This window comes from Lepidochelys kempii, chromosome 15 (genome assembly GCF_965140265.1).
Source record: "Lepidochelys kempii isolate rLepKem1 chromosome 15, rLepKem1.hap2, whole genome shotgun sequence".
Classification (NCBI taxonomy): Eukaryota; Metazoa; Chordata; order Testudines; family Cheloniidae; genus Lepidochelys; species Lepidochelys kempii.
Genome location: NC_133270.1, coordinates 4047108 through 4062281, shown reverse-complemented (window position 1 = coordinate 4062281; position 15174 = coordinate 4047108). Strand labels below are relative to the sequence as shown.

Genomic DNA, 15174 nt, shown 5'->3' with positions numbered 1-15174 from the left:
CCTAGGTCCTTTTCCGCAGAACTGCTGCCTAGCCATTCGGTCCCTAGTCTGTAGCGGTGCATGGGATTCTTCTGTCCTAAGTGCAGGACCCTGCACTTATCCTTGTTGAACCTCATCAGATTTCTTTTGGCCCAATCCTCCAATTTGTCTAGGTCCCTCTGTATCCTAACCCTACCTGCCACTGTATCTACCACTCCTCCTAGTTTAGTATCATCCGCAAATTTGCTGAGAGTGCAATCCACACCATCCTCCAGATCATTTATGAAGATATTGAACAAAACCGGCTCCAGGACTGACCCTTGGGGCACTCCACTTGATACCGGCTGCCAACTAGACATGGAGCCATTGATCACTACCCGTTGAGCCCGACAATCTAGCCAACTTTCTACCCACCTTATTGTACATTCATCCTTCCCATACTTCTTTAACTTGCTGACAAGAATACTGTGGGAGACCGTGTCAAAAGCTTTGCTAAAGTCAAGAAACAATACATCCACTGCTTTCCCTTCATCCACAGAACCAGTAATCTCATCATAGAAGGCGATTAGATTTGTCAGGCATGACCTTCCCTTGGTGAATCCATGCTGACTGCTCCTGATCACTTTCCTCTCGTGTAAGTGCCTCAGGATTGATTCCTTGAGAACCTGCTCCATGATTTTTCCGGGGACTGAGGTGAGGCTGACTGGCCTGTAGTTCCCAGGATCCTCCTTCTTCCCTTTTTTAAAGATGGGCACTACATTAGCCTTTTTCCAGTCGTCCGGGACTTCCCCCGATCGCCATGAGTTTTCAAAGATAATGGCCAATGGCTCTGCAATCACAGCCGCCAACTCCTTTAGCACTCTCAGATGCAACACATCTGGCCCCATGGACTTGTGCACGTACAGCTTTTCTAAATAGTCCCTAACCACTTCTTTCTCCACAGAGGGCTGGCCACCTACTCCCCATGTTGTGTTGCCCAGTGCGGCAGTCTGGGAGCTGACCTTGTTTGTGAAGATGGAGGCAAAAAAAGCATTGAGTACATTAGCGTTTTCCACATCCTCTGTCACTAGGTTTCCTCCCTCATTCAGTAAGGGGCCCACACTTTCCTTGACTTTCTTCTTGTTGCTAACATACCTGAAGAAACCCTTCTTGTTACTCTTAACATCTCTTGCTAGCTGCAGCTCCAGGTGCGATTTGGCCTTCCTGATTTCATTCCTACATGCCCAAGTATGTGGTAGCACACTGTAAAGAATTGGGGCCTATCTTATAGGACACACCTCCTACCCAGCCAGGCGTTGCTCTTGCTGAGCCAGCTCACCCCCTGGGGTCATTGTATCGAAGCTCTCACAGACTCCAGGGAAGCAGTTTCCAGCAGAGTTAGGTATTATTTTAATTTATTTCAAGGCTTTTTAACAAACAAATGAAACTTCACTGCCTCTTCCCTCAGAGCCTGCACATGCTGAATAGTCACTTCCCCAAGTCTGCCCGTCACACCACTAAGCTCAGCAACCCAAACGTTCCTGCCTCTTCCCTTAGAGCCTCGATAATACAGTTGCTCCAAACCAGTGACCCCTCAGCTTTCTAGGAAGTGTTGCTGACCCCCTCCCTCCAAATCCTGCTGCCCTCTTTTATGAGAATCAGCCAATTAATTGCCAGCTCTTTCCCCCAGGTGCCGTGGACGGGGCTAATCAGCCAGCCAGGTGCTGGCCTCTGACCACAGAGGAATGGTATCTCTCAGTACCTTCATACACACACATTGTCCAGACCATTTGATCAAACTGGAGTAGAAACAGAGGTGAAGTCAGACAGAGTGCATGTCCACTTGATAAAGAATTGTCCCTGCTCAGAAAGGATGTGGAATGAATTTGCTGGGACTATAGCTAATGACTAGACTTTACAGAGGGTGATCAAGGCTATTACCACAGGGTGGACAGGACATCACGTATCAAGTCCACATTTCCAGTTCAAAGCAGAACTGTCTCTCATTGATAGTGTAGTGTTTAGAGAAAATAGAATAATAATAGTGCCTAAGATGTTACAGGCTGACATGCTCACAAGAATACACGAAGGCCACTTGGGCATGGAGAAATGTAACCACAGAGCTGGAGAGATACTGTATTGGCCACAAATGAACAATGAGATGGAGAAAACTGTTAAAATGTGTGAAACATGTCAACAGTACCAACCTAAACAGAAAAGAAGAGCCTATGCTGGTATACAATGAACAGATAAGGGCATGGTCCAATGTTGGTGTGGATTTAGTTACATATGCAGTAAAGTCTATGTTTTGATTTTGGATTATGATTCTCATTCTCCAAAGGTTGTTTCATTAGAAAATACCACATCAAAATGTTATAATGTGCATGAAACCCATATTTTCCAGCCATGGAATCCATGAAGTGATTATGTCTGATAATGGTCCACAGTTTGATAGACATGAATTTAAATAATTGGCTGCAGTGTATGGGCTTAAGCAGGTAACTTCCAGTCCCAGGTATTCTCAAGCCAACCGTTTTGTAGTGAATGGCGTGAAAATTGTGAAAAGACTTTTGAAAAAGACCGCTGACTCAGGTACAGAGCAGCATCAGTGAATCGTGGGCTGTCACCTGCAGAGACATTGTTGGGCAGGAAGTTGAGAACAAGACTCCCTAACTTAGTTGTGAACCCTAATGGCAATACTGACTTAGGTGTCCATAAGGAACATTGTAAGTGTAAGCAAAAGATATATCATGACAGCAGCTCTAGTGTGTTGGAGCTGTTGAAGCCCAGCAATGCAGTGTGTATTCATGATAGTTCTTGCCAGGCACAGAGGCCAGTAGTGATTCATGGTCGCCCCACTATCAGATGAAGTACAAACTCCTGCAGGGCATACATTTTGGAGGAACAGGAGACATCTGCAACTCTTTCCTGAAGAAGAGGGAGGTAAGGAGGCAGATTCTTCACTGACAGCTACAGGCCAAAGCCCTGAGAAACCCACTGAGCATCCTTCAGCCCAGTTCTGCAGAAAGAACCTGGGGATTACAGTGGACAAGAAGCTGGATATGAGTCAGCTGTGTGTCCTTGTTGCCAAGAAAGCTAATGGTATATTGGGCTGTATTAGCAGGAGCATTGCCAGCAGATCGAGGGAAGTGATTATTCCCCTCTATTTGGCACTGGTGAGGTCACATCTGGAGTACTGTGTCCAGTTTTGGTCCTCCCACTACAGAAAGGATGTGGACAAATAGGAGAGAGTCCAGCGGAGGGCAAAGAAAATAATTAGGGGTCTGGGGCACATGACTTACAAGGAGAGGCTGAGGGAACTGGGGTTATTTAGTCTGCAGAAGAGAAGAGTGAGGGGGGATTTGATAGAAGCCTTCCATTACCTGAAGGGGGGTTCTAAAGAGGATGGAGCTTGGCTGTTCTCAGTGGTGGCAGATGACAGAACAAGGAGTAATGGTCTCAAGTTGCAGTGGGGGAGGTCTAGGTTGGAAATTAGGAAACACTATTTCACTAGGAGGGTGGTGAAGCACTGGAATGGGTTCCTTAGGGAGGTGGTGGAATCTCCATCCTTAGAGTTTTTTAAGGTCAAGCTTGACAAAGCCCTGACTGGGATGATTTAGTTGGTGTTGGTCCTGCTTTGAGCAGGGGGTTGGACTAGATGACCTCCTGAGGTCCCTTCCAACCCTAATTTTCTATGATTCTATGATTAAATAGAGTCTTCCTGACTAGTGATTTAAATCATGATTTAAATCAAATCCACCCTGCCTGCTGTGCTCTTGCCCCTGGCCCCTTCATTCCCCAGGGGGGCCCACAAATATGTTTGGTGCCAGGCCCACAAAAAGTTAATCCGGCCCTGCTTCTGATGGGGGTAGGTGGGGCACGCTATTGTTTAGAGCAATTACATTTCAATGGTCAAGCATTTTAAGTCAAGGACCCTCTTGTTATTCTTTCCCCACCAGCCTTTACAATTTCAGCCCAACATGGAGGCAAATGGACCACAGCGAATGCAAAGGGCTGCATATTCAAAATGCAGTTTGCAGCTTGGTAAAGATACAGAGTTCATAAACTCACACAGAATTCATAAACTGTACAGGCAGATACCCAAACAGTCACATTTTCCCCCTGGACTAGAGCAGTGCTGTCTACCTGCGCCTAAAAGCTACAACAGCTGGTACAGAATGCTTAGCAACATGGGATTTCAAAAGCACATCACCCCTGTGCTACACTCAATCCATTGTCTTCTGACACAATGCCCTGTGGAGTGTAAGATCTCCTTATTTTAAAGGTGCTAAATGGTCATGGCTTCGGATAGGTGAAGGACATCAAGCACCATCGACCACTCTGCTCCTTTGGCACAACCAAATTGCACATTGCAAGGGTGAAGCTTGTTTGTGCAGAAGCCAGAGCATGCTTGGGAGCCAGGTCAATTCAGTGGAACCAATTCCTGCAGTAGCCATGAACCACCACACCCCTCACCCCATCTGACCCATGTGCTCAGCACACTGCACTGATAAGTGCACAGGCCCATCAGCGTTTCTCTCTTTTTGAAATTTTACTTTCTTCCTTCGGCGCAGAAGGAAGAAAGTTCCATTAGCCAGTTGCTTGTTTCTCTCTCACTGGAAGGTGCTCAGGTGGTGATGAGCACAGTATGAGCCCTGATTAGAATAGATGCACAGAGGATCCTCCACCTGGATTTCTGAATTACAGCAGTATGGTGGCCTTAAAGGGACATAGCATTATCAATGGAAATGCCCCAAAGGGCAGGGAAAACCACCCCCATGTTGTCTCCTGTCTGTGTTTGGGTGAGGGGCTATTGGGAGCCAGACCTGCCCAAACCTCAGGCCTTTAGGTCCACTCCAGATGCCCTGCAACTTTTCAGGACTTTCAGTCATGTAGCCCCAGGAGCTATGGCTGATGTTGGAATCAAGGAAGGAATCAATTGAATAGAGGGGTAATAGAGTTATGGGTCCTCTCCAGAAGGCTGCTGAGACAATGGTCCTGGAGTTACGGGCCCCACAATTATCTAGATTCATTTAAAGCAGGGGAGGTGTGTGACGTTACTGACAAACTGGGACCATATAGTTCATTGTTGCAACCAAGGTCCTGTCATGGCACCAAATCTTCTGTAAAGGGGGTCATATACGGTGTCTAAGACAAGGTTATGGTTTGCTGGTTATGATTATGCTATCTGGGTGCATGTATCATTTTTGTATTTAAAGTTATAAGTATTGACTCTATACAGTCTTGTATTTCAAACTTGTGCTGTGCTTCTGGGTGACATCCCAGACAACGAGAATTAATAATTTCTTTGCTATACTGGAGAATCCCAGCTTCTCCCAGCTCGGCGTGCTTTGGAGAAAGATACGTTCGGCCATAAAATTTATTCACATCCATTCCCTTGTGCTGATCTACCGGACACTCAGTGCTGCAGATGTAACTCTCCACCTCTACCTGATACCCAACGACCACTCTCTGAGGAAGGTAAAACACAATCTGATTTATATAGCACTCCCACTGCCAAGATGGCTGGGCTCTGCCCAGCTGTTAGAGTGAAAATGAGCCACATAAATACACTGAAACAGCTAAGCAAAGTACTGAAAAGCCAAGCACCATGCATTGCTCAGAGAGGGAAAGGAAGAGGCCTGTCTGCCAGCCACTGCCACTAAGGAAACCAGAAAACATCTCTAACAGTGGTAGTGGTCTGTGCAGGGGATCTGAAATCTCTCTCACTGAGGGTTCAATACTGCCACACATCGCTGTCATATTTGAGCGAAAGGTCTAGAGGGTCAAACCCTGCTGATGACCCAGTGGGGATCATTATGGCTGCACCTGATGGAGTCTTTTTCCATTTTTTTTAACTGGATTGTTTAATTCACAGAGTAAGAACATCCTTAAAAACCAGTTTCATAGTTTAAAAACGTATGGTCAATTATAACTTGACAGAACAAATCCCAGCTTTTCCACACTGCGGTCACGTTTCACCATTTTAATTGCTTGTGTCACACACTGGGAGGTGTGAGGGTTAATAGATATGGCTGTAGCCCACTGGTGGGGGACTTGTAACATAGACTCACCAAAGGGCTATGTGGACTGTAGTCTTTTCCCTTTCTGATGCTTTGTGTGAACGGAGAGCTGGCTGCAGTTCAATGATCCCTGTTCATACTTCTCAGAAATGACAATGCTTTAAATTGACAGGCCGTTGAAGAAGATGATATTAACTGGAAGTCAAGGCATGTGCCCAAGCCTCCTCAGACTGACCCTCTGTACTTTGGGTCTTGGTACCAGGTGTCCGGGCCATCAGATCTTGAGATAACCCCGACAGAAAGTGGGACTGTCCTGGGCTAGCACTAAGGCAGGAAACACTGGGATTCTCTGCCCCAGAGCTGCTGTCAGAATCCACCTTACTAGTATTCAGAGTAAACAGGGACAGTCATTTGTGTTGTGAGGTATTAATGGGATCAGATACTTAACTGGTGATTTTTGTCCCCAGGAACAGGGTTAAATTGATTAGGTTTGGGATTGTAGTAGGGTCATCAGTGGGTTGGGTGGCCTAGTGCTTAGTGTCCACTTAGCTGGGGGTGGGGTAGAGGTAGGGGAGCCCAGGCCCAGCCACTCCACTGGGCTCTGACCCAGGAGGCTCAGCAGCAAGGAGGGTTGGGGACCCCCTGTGTTACCATCCCTGCATCGCTTCCTACCACTGCTCTCTCCACTTCTGGTCCCAGACAAGGAGAAAGAAAATATAAAAGGGAAACCAAACTGTCAGCCCCAACCAGGCTGAGCACACAGTCCTGGAGGTGTCAGGAAGGCGTCTCTGACATCTTTGCATGAGCCTCCAGCATGTCTGCATTCCTCCCTGTCCCAGCCTTCCTCTTCTGACCGGGGCTGCTCCCTTTTCAACCCTGTCTCCAGCTGGAGCATGCTCTGCAGGGCTGGAGGGGCAGGGCGGGGCGGGGCGGGGCTAGCTGGGCCCAGTATTGTCCTTTAACCCCTTCCTTCCCAGTGTGGGGTTTGTATACCCCACACAGGGATCAAGAAGGAATTTGTCCCAAAGCTATATTGACAGGGACCTAGGTGGAGTTCACTTTTATCTGGAGCATTGGACAGAGATCAGACCCTACAGTCAGCTCTGGGAGATGTTCTGTGTTTCTCCGCTGGGTTTCATATAGACCTTTACATTCGGTCCCAGACTAACTGCAGCAGCTGGCCTTTCAGAGGCTTTGGCACATGTCATATCTTGTGTCTAACCCTTTGATACTGAGATTTGTGATTTCCTGAAGGTACTCGGTCAGGGCCCACCTACTATACAAGTGCTACCATATCATGAACTGGTTACAAAAGTTTCTTCCTGACACAGTTAAAGCCTGGTTCTATTTTGCAGTGTAGACATGATCTTAACCATATCCCTGAATTGTACAGCAGCCCTAAATTGTCCAAGGCTTTGGCACAGCTCAGGGACACGCATAGACTCATAGATAGATATTAAGGTCAGAAGGGACCATTATGATCATCTAGTCCGACCTCCTGCACAACGCAGGCCACAGAAACTCACCCACGCACTCCTGCAATAAACCTCTCACCTATGTCTGAGCTATTGAAGTCCTCAAATCATGGTTTAAAGACTTCAACGTGCAGAGAATCCTCCAGCAAGTGACCCGTGCCCCATGCTGCAGAGGAAGGTGAAAAACCCCCAGGGTCTCTTCCAATCTGCCCCGGAGGAAAATTCCTTCCCGACCCCAAATATGGCAATCAGCTGAACCCTGAGCATGTGGGCAAGATTCACCAGCCAGATACCCAGAAAAGAATTCTCTGTAGTAAGTCAGATCCCACTCCATCTAACATCCCATCACAGGCCATTGGGCCTATTTACCATGAATAGTTAAAGATCAATTAATTGCCAAAATCATGTTATCCCATCATACCATCTCCTCCATAAACTTATCGAGTGTAATCTTGAAGCCAGATAGGTCTTTTGTCCCCACTGCTTCCCTTGGAAGGCTATTCCAAAACTTCACTCCTCTGATGGTTAGAAACCTTTGTCTAATTTCAAGTCTAAACTTCCCGACGGCCAGTTTATATCCATTTGTTCTTGTGTCCACATTGGTACTGAGCTTAAATAATTCCTCTCCCTCCCTGGTATTTATCCCTCTGATATATTTATAGAGAGCAATCATATCTCCCCTCAGCCTTCTTTTGATTAGGCTAAACAAGCCAAGCTCCTTGAGTCTCCTTTCATAAGACAGGTTTTCCATTCCTCGGATCATCCTAATAGCCCTTCTCTGTACCTGTTCCAGTTTGAATTCATCTTTCTTAAACATGGGAGACCAGAACTGCACACAGTATTCCAGGTGAGGTCTCACCAGTGCCTTGTATAACGGTACTAACACCTCCTTATCCCTACTGGAAATACCTCGCCTGATGCATCCCAAGACCACATTAGCCTTTTTTACATATTACATATTACATTGGCGGCTCATAGTCATCCTGTGGTCAACCAATACTCCAAGGTCCTTCTCCTTCTCCGTTACTTCTAATTGATGCGTCCCCAGCTTATAACTAAAATTCTTGTTATTAATCCCTAAATGCATGACTTTACACTTCTCATTATTAAATTTCATCCTATTACTATTACTCCAGTTTACAAGGTCATCCAGATCCTCCTGTATGATATCCTGGTCCTTCTCTAAATTGGCAATACCTCCCAGCTTTGTATCGTCTGCAAACTTTATTAGCACACTCCCACTTTTTGTGCTGAGGTCAGTAATAAAAAGATTAAATAAGATTGGTCCCAAAATCAATCCCTGAGGAACTCCACTGGTAACCTCCCTCCAGCCTGACTGTTCACCTTTCATTATGACCTGCTGTAGTCTCCCTTTTAACCAATTCCTTATCCACTTTTCAATTTTCATATGGATCCCCATCTTTTCCAATTTAACTAATAATTTCCCGTGTGGCATCGTATCAAAAGCCATACTGAAATCTAGGTAAATTAGATCCACTGCATTTCCTTTGTCTAAAAAGTCTGTTACTTTCTCAAAGAAGGAGATCAGGTTGGTTTGGCACGATCTACCTTTTGTAAAACCATGTCTTATTTTGTCCCATTTACAATTGACGTCAATGTCCTTAAATATTTTCTCCTTCAAAATTTTTTCCAAGACCTTGCATACTACAGATGTCAAACTAACAGACCTGTAGGTTACCTGGATCACTTTTTTTTCCTTTCTTAAAGATAGGAACTATGTTAGCAATTCTCCAGTCATACGGTACAACCCCTGAGTTTACAGATTCATTAAAAAGTCTTGCTAATGGGCTTGCAATTTCATGTGCCAATTCCTTTAATATTCTTGGATGAAGATTATCTGGGCCCCCCGATTTAGTCCCATTAAGCTGTTCAAGTTTCGCTTCTACCTCGGATGTGGTAATGTCTACCTCCATTTCCTCATTCCCATTTGTCATGCTACCATTATCCCTAAGATCCTCATTAGCCTTATTAAAGACTGAGGCAAAGTATTTGTTTAGAGATTGGGCCACGCCTAGATTATCCTTAACCTCCACTCTATCCTCAGTGTTTAGCGGTCCCACTTCTTTCTTTGTTTTCTTCTTATTTATATGGCTGTAGAACCTTTTACTATTTACTGTTGAATCCCATCTATCATACAAATTGGAACCTGGCTTTAACAGTTTCTAGAACAACCACATTGTAACCAGGTGCCCTGCCATGGCTGTACTTCAGCTCGGACAGACCCTTACGAGTCCTGGCAGCTGTATGTTCCCCTGGCAATTCTCTCGCTGTTCTGGGGAGGAGATGTGGCCTGGTGCATGTGATTGTTCATTCTTGCTCTTGGCTGAGGAGGGAGATTCTCCCAACCCCTTCTCTCTTTGCTTCAGCAACTGCACTTCTGCTATTGGAGCCCAGTGGAGCAGCAGTCATATATTGAGATCTACACCAGGGTGATGGAGAAGGAAATCAGGCTCCATGTGAATGGTCAAGATGATGGCAGCTTGGTCTGGGAGGCCTTGGTGAGGCCAGGTAGGATCAGCAGATGGTAGTTCCATGTGGATGACATTTTGAGCAGAACTTCAGGGGAGATGGGGTGGTTATTGTGAATCATGCTGATGCCAGAAGCACAGTGATCTGGGAAAGGTACAGAGGCCCTGACCCAAAGCCCATTAACATCTGTGGGAGACTTTCTATTGACTTCATTGGATTTTGGCTGGGGCCCTAAATCAGCTGTCAGAGATTTGCAATCTCCATTGCTGAGGCAAATAATCTTATTCAATTGAACTGAATCCTGTGGATCAAACACCACTAAATCCCCTTCCCCTCTAACCAGGGCAGTTTATTCTCCAACACAGAGATCAGCACCCATTGAGGGGAGCCATGCTTGCTCTGTGGTGGGGATCAGCTGCGGTTCCTGCAGGGAGGGCAGATGTGGGCAGCAGTCTGTCACTAAGGAAAAGGAGCCCGAAAGGGAATCCTAATTTTGTCAGGTCCCATCCCTGAGTTTAATGTGAAGACCTCCCAAAGGAGAGAGGGAGGGAGGAACCAACTGTGTGGGGGGGTGTTGCACGGCTGGTCTCCTAGGTTCCCAGTGCATACATAGCAATGCATCTGACCTTTTAAATTCAATTTCCAATTAAAATAAAATAACCAGGATACACATCACAGTGCAAGGGGGAAAGTGCAGTTCCACACTACAGGCAGAGATAAGAAAAATATCCAGCTTTTACGATACATGGCCCATTTTAAAAAAATCCAAAATCATCCATTCTACTCTCCATCACTTTTTTAACTCAATGGAGAGAAAGCATCGACTAGCAAGTGATGCCAGGCAGGGAATTCAGAGACTTGTATCACACATTGAACAGGCACTCAAAGGACAGGATAGGATGAGAAAAGAGAGAAAGAAAACACACTGTTAGGGATGGAAAGTGTCACCGAAAATTGCAAAGAGAAGAGCACTGTGTTTGTGGCTGATGTGCGATGAGCTATGTTAAGAGGGGACGAATTCTCTGCTCAAACATCTGGAGAGACTGCACTCATTAAGGCTTCCAGTTAAATTCAGCTGAGAATGTAAGACAAGATTTTGTGTTCCTAATCTCTATGTATCTCTGCCAAGAGCTGCTGACCCTCTCAATATCGTACAGTTAGTGTGAAGAGACTCTCACACACTTTGCATCCTCCCTAAGGAAGTTAGTCCAGCGAGCTCTAAACAGCACCACCTTGCACCCCCAGAGAGAGGGTAACTTATTTCACAGGATGCTCTAGTATCCCCCAGAATAATGGTTAAGTCCTAAATCCCTGTGATGGGGCAAGTTACCATGCAACCTAGGAGGGGATTAATGAGCTTCTCTGCGCACACTCAGCTCAAACCCGATACACCTGTGAGGCCTCTGCGGCCTGGAGAAGGCTGGCTCCTTGGGCAGTGGGAGTTGGCACTCGGAGCGAAGCAGAGCTCCACAGCAAAGCTCCCAAACCCCTGGCCCAAGCAGGGACTGCCCACTAGAGGAGCAGCTGGGGATCCTGCTGCCTGGACTCTCTAGAAAAGTAGAGGGACCTTTTAACTTTGGGGTTTTTGTTTTTCTCTTTGAGCCTGGACCCCTCAGACTGACAAGGCGTTACCACCCAGCTCTTGCTCAGAGACTGTTACTCCATTCACCTTACAAGGACAGCGGGTGAATTTAGGCTGACTGAGAGACAATGTGATGGTTATATTGTTCTCTTTTCCATTTAGACTACTGATAAGCCCCAGAAACAGGGGAACTACCCCTGAGACTCGTAGCCAGAGGGACATTCCCCGCCCACTGTCCTTTGGCAGACCAATATTATAGTAACACTTGCAGCCAGAGAAGGGTGTTGGGGACAGAGGAAGTGCATGTCCCCACCCCATGGGGTGATCTGGAACAGTGGCTCTCAACCCTTCCAGACTACTGTATTCCTTTCAGATTTGTCTAACATACCCCCAAGTTTCACCTCCCTTAAAAACTACTTGCTTACAAAATCAGACATACAAATACAAAAGTGTCCCAGCACACTATTACTGAAAAATTGCTGACTTCCTCATTTTACCATATAATTATAAAATAAATCAATTGGAATATAAATATTGTACTTACATTTCAGCGTATCGTATGTATAGCAGTATAAACGAGTCATTGTCTGTATGAAATTTTAGGTTGTACTGACTTCACTAGTGCTTTTCATGTAGCCTGTTGTAAATCTAGGCAAATATCTAGCTGAGTTGATGTGCTTCTAGAAAACATCTGTGTATCCCCAGAAATACATGTACCCCTGGTTGAGAACCACTACTCCAGAGGCATGGTCTGCAACACCCCCAGAATATTTTGATGCTGGTTCCTCCTGAGATTCCAGAAATTATCTTCAGGAAATTAACCAACTCTTTGAAGATTCTGTGTGTGAAGGGAGCTATCCAGTACAACTTTAGTGACAGGTCAGACACCTGGCTAGCCAAGGGGCTCTTGGAATGCAGAGCCTCTCAGATTGCCCTTAGCCTCTGATAGTCTCCAGTGTTATCCAGGCCTCCCACAAATGAGAGAATCAACTGGCTGCTTGACTGATTCCTTTCTTTTCTCTTCTAGGGGATGTTAGTCTTTCTGCTTTGTCCTCCCAAACGCTCACAGGTCAGTCTGATTTTTACAGAGCTTTGAGTTTCCATAGTCTGAATCCATTCTGTTGGCACATCCAGTCCTCCTGCTTGACACACAGACACTGGAGATGGAAAAAGACCTACTAGGTCACCTTCTCCATCGCTGTGACGACTCTCTGACCAAAATCCCTGTAAGCTAGAGTTAAGGTTGCAAAGACATATCAATTCCCAATGCTCTGCTGAAATCTTATCAGAATGTCAAGAGTTGTAAAAAAAAAACAAAAAACCTGAAAGCCAAAAAATTCTAAGTTAAAGTTTTAAGATTATTAAAAACACAAAGTGTTCAAAGTTCTTGATAATTACCCAATCCTAACCTTAACTTTGCCATGTGTGCTACCATACCCTTTATTCTGACCTGTTGAATTGCTTTTGTTGTATCAGTCAGGACTGGGAGAGCTAGAAAATACATGACTTAGAAATTGGTTTCTGCAATTAAAACAACCTTTCCGCCCCTGCCCACCCAACGCCTAACAGGGCTGGCTGTGACAAGCTCGCTCAGAGGCGGCAAGTTATATGGGCCTGTGGTCCCCATGCGCCAATATTCAGGAACATGGGCCTGGCTCCACCAACGTTTGGGCTTATATTTTCAGAGCCGTCCCATCCATAGGACAGACCGAGGCAACCACCCTGAGCCCCACGCTTTGGAGAGCCCTGCGCTTCAGGGGAACCCGGGGTCCAGGATGGCCTGGGGAGGTAGCGGGGGGTCTGGCACTGGCAGCAGTGAGCGATGCAGCCCCAGCCCGCCCTGTCTCTTCCCGCTCCGCCCCTCACCCTGCTCCCGCTCCACCCCTTCCTCCAAACCCCCGCCCCGTCTCTTCCCACCCATGCTCCACCCTCACCCCAGCTCTTCCCACCCCTGCTCTGCCCCCATTCCACTGAATCCCCGCCCCGACAAAGAGATTGCACTATACTACTTTGTGACGGGTTCGGTCACAGAGACCCCCCTTGGGACTGTCACCTGATGTGCTGAAATTACCTCTGAGCCCATTTTCCCTGCCAGCTTGGGATTCCAGAACCCTGCCTTATTGAGCCAGGCACACTAACCTGCTGCAACACAGACCTAGGGTCTGATCCACGTCCCCAAAGCTGGAGACTTAACTAAAAACCACTCGGCACCTGTCTCCAGCACCCAGACACCCAGCTCCCAGTGGGATCCAAACCCCAAATAAATCCGTTTTACTCTGTATAAAGCTTATACAGGGTAAATTCATAAATTGTCCACATTCTATAACACTTTGATAGAGAGATATGCACAGCTGTTAGCTCCCCCAGGTATCGATCACTTACTCTGGGTTTATTAATAAACAAAAGTGATTTTATTAAGTATAAAAAGTAGGATTTAAATGGTTTCAAGTCATAACAGACAGAACAAAAAGAAAAGGAGTACTTGTAGCACCTTAGAGACTAACAAATTTATATGACCAATAAATTGGTTAGTCTCTAAGGTGCCACAAGTACTCCTTTTCTTTTTACGAATACAGACTAACACGGCTGCTACTCTGAAACCAGACAGAACAAAGTAAGTCACTAAGCAAAATAAATCAAAAACATGCAAGTCTAAGCTTAATACATTAAGAAACTGATTACAGATAATATCTCACCCTCAGAGATGTTCCAATAAGCTCCTTTCACAGACTAGACTCCTTCCTAGTCTGGGCCAAATCCTTTCACCTGGTACAGCCTTTGTAAGATCCAGCAGACATCTCTGGTTGTAAGCAGGGGTTTTCTCATGACTGGCAGCCTTTGTCCTGCTCCACCCCTTTTTATATCTTTGGCATAAGGCGGGAATCTTTTGTCTCTCTGGGTCCCCACCCCTCCTTCTAAATGGAAAAGTACCAGATTTAAGATGCATTTCATTATCAGGTGACATGGTCACATGTCACTGTAAGACCCCTAGTCTCTATTCCCTATGGGCTGGCCCACACGTACACAGGAAGGCTTTCAAGTAACTAAGGCCATTTACAACTGATTGTTTCTGGAGCACCCTTAATGGCCTCCACTTAATATGTTTACATCATTGATACAAGTCTATATCATATTCTCCTAACTCCAGATATAGAAATAATACTTGCAACCGAGTAGGATGAACACACTTAGTAGATTACAAGCTTTCTAATGACACCATACATGGGGTATTTAGTGTAAAACATATTCCAGTTATGTCATATTCATAAGCATATTTCCATAAAGCATATGGAGTGCAACATCACACAGGGCCCAGTCCAAATCCCATGAAAACCAATGGTAAGACTTCCCCTGATTTCTGTCACATTAGGTTATCAGTCACGCTGGCATGAATCTGGAATAACTCAGTTCTCCTGAGTGGGGTGACCCTGGGCTTACAGTGGTGAATGGGAGAGCAGACATTGGCCAGTTAGCAAATGGGAACCGGATTTATAGACACTCTGGAACTCTCTGGCCTTGGGTTTATTTTCAAACCCTGACATTTTTTGGTTTGCTTCTTGCATTTACCATTCTGCAGCGCTGTGTGCAGTGCGGTGACATGTCACCACTCCCCTAGCTAGCTAGCTTCATTACTCATATGACCTTA

At 45.8% G+C, this 15174-nt stretch overlaps 2 protein-coding genes across 4 annotated transcripts in view; one reads left to right on the top strand and one right to left on the bottom strand.

Annotated features, from left to right (window-relative positions):
- The window catches only part of PXMP2 (peroxisomal membrane protein 2), a 37205-nt gene that overhangs the window by 3382 nt on the left and 18649 nt on the right, over window positions 1-15174 (bottom strand). The gene's annotated exons all lie outside the window — the stretch shown is intronic.
- Window positions 1-15174, top strand: part of LOC140898477 (caspase recruitment domain-containing protein 8-like) — a 50766-nt gene that overhangs the window by 33638 nt on the left and 1954 nt on the right. The window contains exon 11 of one of the 2 annotated variants that reach the window (XM_073312253.1): window positions 9844-10213. The exons of the other annotated variant lie outside the window; for it this stretch is intronic. Coding sequence (XP_073168354.1) covers window positions 9844-9893 — 50 coding nt within the window. The 3' untranslated portion in view covers window positions 9894-10213. Of the gene's footprint in view, window positions 1-9843; window positions 10214-15174 lie in introns of those variants that run through there. 2 annotated transcript variants of the gene reach the window in all.